We start from the raw sequence: 10,438 nt of genomic DNA, 5'->3' as shown, positions 1-10,438 counted from the left end.
ACAAAAACACAAACAATCACTTAACCACAACATATCACGGCTCCCGAACGCCACGGAACGAACGAACACACACTCCTCGGCCACAGAACGTACTCACAACCCGCGGCGATTCGCGGACTATAATTCATCCGCCGAAAACTACTGCGCGAAAACGTAAACAAACCAGCCCGTCACGAACGCAAAAGCTGTCTGTCTCCCGATTGCCGATTCCTGTCACGACAGGTCGCGCGCGTTGCGTGCGACCAGTGAACGAAAGAAGAGAGAAAAGAGAGTGAGCGAGCGCGTGGGCTCACTTTTGCGCTTTGCGATGAAATTTTATATGCGGTAAAATACTTTTTAATGTGATTAGTTTAACTAGTGTATTTAAAGTAAATTAAAGTAAAAAAAAAAACACAATAAAAATGTCCATTAACAAAACTGCCATTTTAGCTAAGTCCCGCTTGAAAAAAAAATTAACTTTATAAATCATCTCATAATCCAGGGTTTTCAAAAATATTCTAAGTGTAGGAAAAGTGAAATTTTGTCGAGGAGTGAAAATTTTGCTAAGTCCAACAAAAACAAGATAAAACTAGAAAATATCATCTCATGATAAAGAGGTCGAAATTTTTTCTAAGTCCCAAAATAAATTGGCTTTCGAAATTCTGCTAAGTCCAGCAAAAACAAGATAAAACAAAATAATATCATCTCATGATAAAGATTTCGAATTTTTTTCTAAGTCCCAAAATAATTTGGCTTTCGAAATTTTGCTAAGTCCAGTGAAAACATGATAAAACAAAATAATATCATCTCATGATAAAGAGGTCAATTTTTTTTCTAAGTCCCAAACTAATTCGGCTTTCGATTTTTTTCTAAGTCCGGTAATATCATGAGAAAATGAAAATTTATCATCTGATGCTAAAAGGTCCACAAACATAGAAAGGAACATAGATTTCGGCGCGCATTTTAAGAGTTTTTGGAACAAATATCAAACATGCCATGATATCAAAAACAACTCAACTTATTTTTTTGTTCGTTTCATGATGCGACTTTCTGCCCGGGTCACTTTCCGCCCACTTTCTCTTAACCATACCCTGGGGTGAACTTGACTTGTTCGTGTTTTTACGAACATAGGTAGATTTTTCCAAGATGCAACTTTCTGCCCGGGTTTTTAGTTTTTGGAACAAACAAAAATCATGCCATGTTCACAAAAACAGTCCATGATATTTTTGTGTTCTTCCTAAGATGCGATTTTCTGCCCTAGGTCACTTTCCGCCCGGGTAACCGAACATGGCCACGAACATAAATTGTTCGAGGCGTATATGCGAAAAATCTTGTTGAGTTTATTTGACCAACAATGCCACATCAAGTTGAGTTTATAGTAGCAAACAACTGAAATCTTCCAAAAATCATATCAAGTTCATAAAGTAGATTTTGATCCCAAAAATAATTTTATTGGTTTTTAATGCACCCCGCCACAATTCAGACCCCCCCCCCCTTCTTCCTCTTCACAAATATGAGTAATATTGCAGGGATATACGCACTTACATCAAAACAAGATTTTTCAAAGTTGAAAAATTATTTTACTTTAAAAACTCATTAAAAAATTGTGGAGAAAGCGTTGAATTGCCAAAATGTCACAATAATTTTCCAAATCACGAAAAATCCAAAGTCTCTATATTCCATTTTTTTTAAATTAAAAATAAAAGTTTATGAAAATATTCTCAAAATTGCATAAGTCCAAAAATCCACAATAAAATTTCAAAAAGCCTCGTAATGTTTCTCATCAAAATAATTTTTCAAAATGTTGAAAAATATTCAACTGACTGAGAGCAAAAATTTCACAAAGTCCTGAAAATCTAATGAATTCTACCAAAAATCTTTCGTGATACGGATCCCGTAAATTTTCTAAGTGCCGGAACGATTTTTGTAGGGGGTATATCAATAATTATTAAAAACCAACTTTCGAATTTCAAAATTTCAATGAAGACGTTTTGTTAGGGACATTATTTTAGGAACAAACTGATGTTTTGTAAAAATCGGACGAAGATTTCCTGTAATTTCGACGATTTTTCCGAAATTTTGGTACAAAGCAAAAATAAACATCAAAATAATTTATCATGTTTCCAAACTCTCAAAAAATTTCTAAGTCCCAATTTTTTTCAGTTTCCTGTTCTCGAAAAATTTTTAAGTATTGAATATATTTTACTGGCCGAAAGCCAAAATTTTGCTAAGTCCAAAAAATCAAATAAATTCTACCAAAAATCTTGTCGTGATACGGATCCCGTAAATTTTCTAAGTGCCGGAACGATTTTTGTAGGGGGTATATCAATAATTATTAAAAACCAACTTTCGAATTTCAAAATTTCAATGAAGACGTTTTGTTAGGGACATTATTTTAGGAACAAACTGATGTTTTTGTAAAAATCGGACGAAAATTTCCTGTAATTTCGACGATTTTTCCGAAATTTTTGTTCAAAGCAAAAATAAACATCAAATTAATTTATCATGTTTCCAAACTCTCAAGAAATTTCTAAGTCCATTTTTTTTCATTTTCCTGCTCTCGAAACAATTTTAAGTGTTGAAAATATTTTACTGGCCAAAAGCCAAAATTTTGCTAAGTCCAAAAAATCAAATAAATTCTACCAAAAATCTTGTCGTGATACGGATCCCGTAAATTTTCTAAGTGCCGGAACGATTTTTGTAGGGGGTATATCAATAATTATTAAAACCGAAATTTCGAAATTCAAAATTTCAATGAAGACGTTTTGTTAGGGACATTATTTTAGGAACAAACTGATGTTTTTGTAAAAATCGGACAAAAATTTCCTGCAATTTCGTCGATTTTTCCGAAATTTTGGTTCAAAGCAAAAATAAACATCAAAATAATTTATCATGTTTCCAAACTCCCGAAAATTTTCTAAGTCCCAAAAAAATGCTTTTTCTGTAAAAAGTAGAATTAAAAAATATACGCAAAAATTTCAAAGTCCAGCATAAATAAAATCAAACTTTAAAATATCAGCTCATAAAAATTATTCGAAGTGTCGGAAATTGAAAATTCTGCCAGTGACTGCAAATTTTGTTAAGTCCAGCATAAATTTGAAATAAAGTCAAAATAATCATTTCATGATGTTTGGGTAAAATTTTGGAAAAAAAAAAATTCGAATTTTTTGCTAAGTCTAAAAAAACTACCACTAACAGCTCAATATCAACTGGAGATAATGCAGTATGATCATGGGCGGCTTTCTCAGTCGGTTAAAAATAATCAAGCGATGTTTATATTAAAACTGCCCGACGTTTCGACCGGTTTTGTCAGTCTTCTTCAGGGGAAACTGTAAATTTATTCACAAAATTGGCAAGGGGAACACAACGAAACATCATATGGGACTCAATTTTGTCTAATCGCTATCGTACTGTTCGTTATTCTCCAACGGTAGGGTGTCCGGTTTGTAATAGATAGATGGTGGTTTTCCCTAAGTAAGTGTAAAAGCTATGTGTGGTTGTCCAAAAATATCGAAAAAATCGACTTACTGCATAACCGAGAACAAATTCAAAATCTCGGTAACGACACCACTGTTCACTATCCCAACTTTGCAAGGGTTTAGCTTTCATACAATTTGGTGTGGCGGTGGGTATCACTTAGATGATCCCAACGGTGGGTTATTGTGTGTTTCGTAAAATGCCTCAAGGAGCAAAAGGCGATTGATCAACGGGAAGCAGCTCGACTAACAACCAGAGCAGCTACATGCCCACGCATTTACGGTCAACCTAAGGCCCACAAGCGAGACCTTCCGTTAAGACCTGTAGTGCCTAATGTCACAGCACCCACATACAAGCTTTCGAAGTTCCTGGCAAACACCCTGAAATCATCGCTGACCAGCAAGTACAACATTCAGGACAGTTTCAGGTTCGCAGAGGTGATCAACAATACAACCGACTACACGACAAGCCACTCGACTCCAAAAAGTGGGCACCAAATCGGCCTACCCCTCAGGTTCCTTTGGAACTGGAAACGTCAAACTGGATTTTCTTTGAATATTGCTTCAGTTTTTCAGCTCTGTTGGAGCAGCTGGCTTTTGACAGCGAGAAATGTCAATTCTGACAAAATATTTTCAATGGTGAAAATCCGGCAAGGTCAGCAACACAATAATTGTTAAATTATTTAAGTTTTGGGCGGCAAGTTTTGGAAGAAAGGGAACCCGGAGAAGGACCTGGCGCTGGGATTCAGGAGGTGCCGCCCGGAGTATTTAGGTCTGACGAACCCACTCTTCGCGTCTTCCGGCACCGAAACCTACTGACCCACCTTTGATACTGCTCGGAGCAGCTGAATGGAAATGTCCATTCTCCGGAATCGATTTTTTTTCTTTAGCGATTTTGTCTGCCACTAATATTGCTTAGGTAGTAATGTTTCGTTATGATCTCACTTTTGCGAGCAAGTTCCGGCCCAAGAGATTGTAATAACGAACTAGGGGGCAATTACCACCACTAGTTCATTAATTAAAAATTAAATAAAAACCAGAACTTGAGACTCTTGGAGATGAGAGAGAGATGTAAAGATCTGCAACTGCTCACATTTGACGTGGGGAAGGAGAATTGTACCTACCCTTTCACAATCCTGGTTCGATTCAGCTAATCGCACTGTCCTGGCAAAAAGAATCACAAAAGATCGTCGCTTTGGGTTATGGAAAAAGTCATGTTTATTGCATTTAACTGTCCTAATTTATTGTTTTTCGTCGTTTTAAAACTAACCTAACCATGTGTGTGTGTGTTCGTGTGTTCTAGTGTATCCCGCGGTGGTCGAGTCAAGTCGGAGGATCTTCCTCCGGCCAGGCCTGGCGCAGCAACGGTTTTGGTGTCTTTGGTTTTGTGTCTTTGTCTTTGGTAGAAAAAACCTGTACAGTGTTTAAGGTTTATTTTAGTACTTGTGCTTTCGTGTCTAGTGGTTAAACAATGAACTCACCGGATGGCCTCCGCCATTGCGCTCTACAGAATTCTCGGGTTGGCGCGCTTTGCCAACTTGGAGGTTCTGGAAGGAGTTCATTTTATGTGCTTGTGCAGATATTACAATTTTTAAATCAATAATTACCACTATTTGTGACACTCCATGCACCACCAACCAAACGACCTCTTTTACGTTGAGCGCGGTCCTTGACGATTAGTTTGGATGGTGCGTTGTTGGGACCAACTCCTGACACTAAATTAACAATAAAAGACACTCTTTAGACACGACTCACATAGTTAAGGACACTAATTTACCATTTTGCCGACTACAGGAATGCTGTTAACATTTAACACTGTTTTAACGTTTACACTGCACTTTAAATTACGAAACATTAACAGGTTGGACTAGAACATATGTAACGGGTTCAAGTCGGTAGCGGCAAATGAGGACGATTCAAAATGACGAAGTCCCTTTTATTAATTTTAAGTCTTTGTTCTTGCGTATTTCGAAAATTGCTCAAAGAGATGTGAGTCGTGCTAACCGTTTTAGGAATAGGGATACCATGTTTTGTATGTTGTTTAAGTGTAATGGTTGATTACAATATCCTAACTTGTCCCTACGGTTCAGTTTGACAGGATGATGCGAAGCATTGTGACCAGTGATTGTACTACGTACAAGCGATAGGTTACAAGATCGCTTAGCCAACCGGACGCAAAAAATTCTGGCAGATTGCTAATTAGTTCCGAGACAAGTTAATAAGTTCGAGGTCCCCTGGAATCTACTCTTCATAACAAGCAACATGCGTAATCAAGATTCAATTTAAACTCGAGGATTCGCTGGTCTCCGACAAACTTGAATCGGCTGAAGAATTTTGGGGAGGTGTGGGGTGGGATGGTGGTATAACGAGCGCAACTAACTCTGCCAAGTTCAAGGGGTCTTTGAAGATGCCGTTTGCGGGGTGATGGGTAAACCGAAGATAAGGATGTACTGTATGAGGGGTGATGGACAAGACCGATGCTCAGCTGAAAGCGATCGACGTTAGGCTACGGGAATGATCAGTGCGTAAAATGAATAAATAAAACAACTTCAATGCAATATCTCTTGTGATACCATCCGTGACTCGAAGCTGGTCCACATTCTGCAGGAGTCGCTCGGTGGAAATGCACTTCGATACGATCGGGAAAAGCGGAACTGGAAAGACGGCGCGCGGGTATAGTCGTCAACGAGGAGTAGTTTGACCTAGAAGATGTGATGAAGACCAGAAAACCGAACGAGGAGATTTATTTGTCAAATCAGTAGTTGATTTGTCCGTGACGGCCACTCCCAATGGTTTGACGGTGGCCGTGTCGATCAACGCCGGCGAACTGGCCGCGCCGGAGCAGGAACGTGTGCGACTGTAACAGAAAATGGACAATGAGGACGAGCAGATCAACCAGCAGTCGCAGTACATGGAAAAGCTAAAAGAGCAGATCACGAACGTGCCTCGACCAGCTTCGTAATGTTCTCCGGCATGTCCAAACTCTTCGTACTGACGTCCGCAAGTTAACGTTGTACAGCGTCAACAGGCGCGCCAACCAGTGCACCGTCCTGCCATGCTGCAAATCCTCCACCATAGTAATGGGCTGACCATTCCGTTCCGATTTCCTTCCTGATGGTGAAGATGTCCAGCAGGGCTTGCGTGGGATGTTCCCCGATACCGTCGCCGGCGTTGATCAACGGCTTTCGGCAGATGTGGGCCGCCTTCGAGACCGCTCCCGATTCCGGATATCGCAGCACTACCACGTCCGAGCAGCCAGCCATCACGAGGATGCTGTCCTCGAGGGTCTCGCCCTTCGTGACGGGGAAGCTCGTTTCGTCCATGTAGATAACGCGACCTCCGAGACGTTGCATGGCCGCTATTCCGCGTGCTGTCCTCGTAGAAAAAAGAACGCGCAGCAAGTTGTCCAACAGAAGATCTTTCGTTGTACGATCTCGCATCGTTTGCGCCACGTTGAAAATCTCGAACATCGAAACGCTGAGCATGAGCTTGCCGGCCAGGGTTCTTTCCTTCGGAGTCAGGCTAGCGGCCAGAAGGAGGACGTCCTTGCCGTAGTTTCTGGTAGAGTCGCAGCAGATTCGAAGAAGTGGAGAAGTTGGGTGGTTGTTGGCCGTCGTTTTCCCAGAAAAAGTGATGGGTCGTGTCCAGCAGGATCTTCCTCAGCGTCAGCATGTCCAGCCCGTCCAAAGATCCGTTGTTCTTCTCGACAGACGGGACCACCGTCGGTTTCTTAAGGTACCATTCACGCATGTTTTGGCCATAGCCCGGATTAGCGAGAACGTCCACAAACGAGCTTTATGCCAGCGTACGGCGACCAGCGAGCTTTGGAGTGAAAACTCCGGGATGGTCCACTCTTCGTTGAAATCAACCTCGACGTAGTTGTTGGGTTGTGCCGGGAGGCCGAAGATCCGCTTGGGGTTCTTGTAGAACTTGGTGATGAGGTCTTCCAGCGAGAGGCAACCCTCGTTGACAGCGGTCACTAAAGGCGGTAGAATCGTTTCTAATCCTAGTCAAGATCCGGTCAGGACCCATCGTAGCGGTAAACTTTTTCGCTGATGCGGGTTGTTCGCCCGGAGTTGGCAGCCATCCGGCTGCGGTTTAGTCAAGAACGGCCCATTTGTGTTGCTAGGGGGGAAGCCCGTCAAAACCACCCAACTTCTCCAATTCCTCGAATCACTCCGAAGGAACGAACCCTGGCCAGCAAGGTCATGCTCAGCGTTTCGATGTTCAGCAACTCAACAAGATCTTCAACGTGGTGCAAAAAATAAAAAGGATTTTAGTGTTTGTAAACATTAATTTTCAAATGTAAACATTGCTGTTCAATCAGTGTTGCAAGTCGATTTTATTTTGTGGGAAAACCGAGGGGTCTCTCGATTTACCGTGACTTTGATGGCTCACGGCGATTTCACGGGATTCACGGCGGGACCAATTTGGAATCAAATTTTTCCTCCGAGTGTCTTGTCGTGTCGTCGATACAACTTTACCTCCAGACTATGTTCTTGTATCCCTCGACGTGGTGTCCCTCTTTACCAACGTGCCAAAACTACTTGTTGCCCACGACCTGATTATGTGCTGGCAAGACATCCGCAAGGTAACCAACATGGATCTCTCCACACTGCTAGAGATGGTTGAGTTCTGTCTGGACAACAGCTATTTCTGCTTCAGGGACAAGATCTACATACAGACGTTTGGAACGGCTATGGGCAGCCCCGTTTCACCCATTCTGGCCGACTACGTCATGGAGATCCTACTACTGAACGTCATCAACAAACTGGACTTCGAAATACCGCTTATTTGTAAATATGTAGACGATTTACTTCTAAGTTTACCCAAAGACAAAATCCAACAAACTCTTGCGACATTCAACGCCTACAACCCCCATCTGCAGTTCACCATGGAAGAGGAGGTGGACAACAAAATCCCATATTTGGACACCCTGGTGATACGCAATCCGGACCAGACACTGGCCACCCAGTGGTACGCGAAACCCATCGCGTCTGGAAGATTGTTGAACTTCCATTCGTTCCACCCACTCAGCATGAAGGTAAACCTAGCGTACATCTACATCAAGCGAGTCAAAACTTTGACCACAAACCAAACACCGCAAGAGCTGAAGCAGATCATCTTTAAAAACCTACGGCTGAACGACTACCCGGCCGCACTGATCAACAGGTTGGTCAACCAGGTACAAAACTCAGCTGAGCCACCAAACAACAGGACAGCAGCCGTCTTCAACAACACCCAGGTACAGCAAGGTACACAATCTGCAACAACACCAAACTCGAACACCACCAATCCGCCAGAAGCCGCAGTTTTCCGATCCCTACCATACATTCCAACACTCACTCCTGCCCTCACCAGTGTCCTGAAAAAAGATTTCCCAAACGTTAAAATAGCCCAAAAATCCATCCAAACCACCTCGCAAATCCTAAAAAACGTCAAAGATCCCGTGAATCCACTCCAACAGTACAATGTCATCTACAGTATACCGTGTGGAAACTGTGACATGTCGTACATCGGTTTGACAACAAACCAGCTCAAAAATAGAATTTCTGGACATCGAGCAAATATCAACAAATACCAAAAACTTGTTGAAGGGGGGATCACTAACACTGATGTGCAGTTGGCCAGACTGGGAGAAATTACTGCTTTACTTGAACATACAATCAACTACAAACATGATTTTGATCTCACCCAGGTCAAGATCATTGATAAAACATTTAAACCCTCTGCTTTATCAGTGTTGGAAATGTGTCACATCGCCAATACGGACAAGACGGTCAACCGCCGTACTGACGTATATGGCCTAAGTAACACATACTCGGGGATTCTACACACTATCAAACCATCTGTAACACGAAGAAACAATCCTCTCTCGGATATCTCCAACCACACACAAACCCACCGTTGGGATCATCTAAGTGATACCCACCGCCACACCATATTGTATGAAAGCTAAACCTTGAGCTAAACCCGTGCAAAGTTGGGATAGTGAACAGTGTCGTTACCGGGATTTTGAATTTGTTCTCGGTTATGAAGAATTTCCAATTTGATTAAAAGATTCGTAGTTAAACGTGCCATAGTTTAACCATAGACTAATTAATGACTAAACACTCGGAACAAAAAATTTCAAAAATTATGACTCATAAGCTGTGAACCGCGGGTACCACGTTGAACCACGCATCGGCTTGCCCCTCGTATGACAGAACGACATGGCAGCGCTGGTTTTTTTCGATTTCGTTTTGTGCTTATTTACGCGCGCATCTTGTTTGTTTTTGTTTTTCTTAGCAATCAAGGCAGCAGGCTGCAAACAAGTCAATCAGCTGTGCAGGGATTTTTGTTTGGCGAAACAAGCGAAATTTACTGGTGTTTGGTTTGTAAGGTAATGTTTAGCTTTTAAAATAAATGCTTATTTTATTCGGTTTATCATTTGTGTTCTCTTTTCTAGATGATTGCTGTTTTCTCATCATTCCTCGCAAGCCAAATCTGTTCAATACGAACTGCTCGATCGTCCGCGACCTCGCCGCCGGATGATTGAATCACCTCGATGGTAACGATTGCCTTCCGGAGTTTTGGGCCCGAAAGAGCGTGTTAGGCATTTCGACGCTGCACATTATCCGTGCCAACAAGTTCATCGGTGAGGGTGTCGACTTCGGCGGGCCAACATTCCGGTCATCGGAGGCCACTCCGGCAAGACCATTATCCCAGTGAACCCCAGAGCTTCCCAACAAGATTGCCGCCCTGACGGCACGCATTTAGGAGGTCCTCAAGGCCAAGGCCGGTGCCGGATCGGCCACGTTCACGACGGCCTACGCCGCCGCCCGTTTTGCCCTCGCCTAACCATGGTCTGCCCAAGGTGAACGCCTACGGGCTAGAGCTGCTAAGGACATTCCGGAGCTGAAACAAACATCCGGAAGGGCAAGGAGTTTGTCAAGAAGAACTTTGTGAACAAAAAAAGTGAATTTCGATCATGTTGAAAAAAA

The 10,438-nt window shown here is 42.2% G+C and overlaps 2 protein-coding genes across 2 annotated transcripts; one reads left to right on the top strand and one right to left on the bottom strand.

The window, feature by feature from the left end:
- The first annotated feature begins 5,257 nt into the window (after window positions 1–5,257).
- LOC119765521 lies at window positions 5,258–10,438 on the top strand. The gene is made up of 2 exons (XM_038249539.1): window positions 5,258–9,837; window positions 9,904–10,438. Exon 1 carries the CDS (start codon window positions 8,023–8,025, stop codon window positions 9,412–9,414), a length of 1,392 nt encoding a protein of 463 aa, XP_038105467.1. The 5' UTR covers window positions 5,258–8,022; the 3' UTR covers window positions 9,415–9,837; window positions 9,904–10,438.
- On the bottom strand, window positions 6,211–6,808 carry LOC6049648 (aspartate carbamoyltransferase). Its single transcript, XM_038263698.1, has 2 exons — window positions 6,494–6,808; window positions 6,211–6,312 (listed from the first exon to the last, which is right to left on the bottom strand). Exons 1-2 carry the CDS (start codon window positions 6,806–6,808, stop codon window positions 6,211–6,213), a joined length of 417 nt encoding a protein of 138 aa, XP_038119626.1.

The sequence above is a fragment of the Culex quinquefasciatus genome, chromosome 1 (assembly GCF_015732765.1).
Source record: "Culex quinquefasciatus strain JHB chromosome 1, VPISU_Cqui_1.0_pri_paternal, whole genome shotgun sequence".
Taxonomy (NCBI): domain Eukaryota; kingdom Metazoa; phylum Arthropoda; class Insecta; order Diptera; family Culicidae; genus Culex; species Culex quinquefasciatus.
Note: the sequence above shows the minus strand (reverse complement) of the source record. Positions and strands in the feature narration are given on the sequence as shown.

Excerpts from the sequence above, each read along its gene's own strand:
- LOC119765521 (XM_038249539.1), top strand. The coding sequence starts at position 8,023 with ATGTGCTGGCAAGACATCCGCAAGGTAACCAACATGGATCTCTCCACA.
- LOC6049648 (XM_038263698.1), bottom strand. The coding sequence starts at position 6,808 with ATGCAACGTCTCGGAGGTCGCGTTATCTACATGGACGAAACGAGCTTC. Across the intron at positions 6,313-6,493 it reads CATGGCAGGACGGTGCACTG|TCGCACACGTTCCTGCTCCG; the intron begins GTTGGCGCGCCT and ends TTTCTGTTACAG.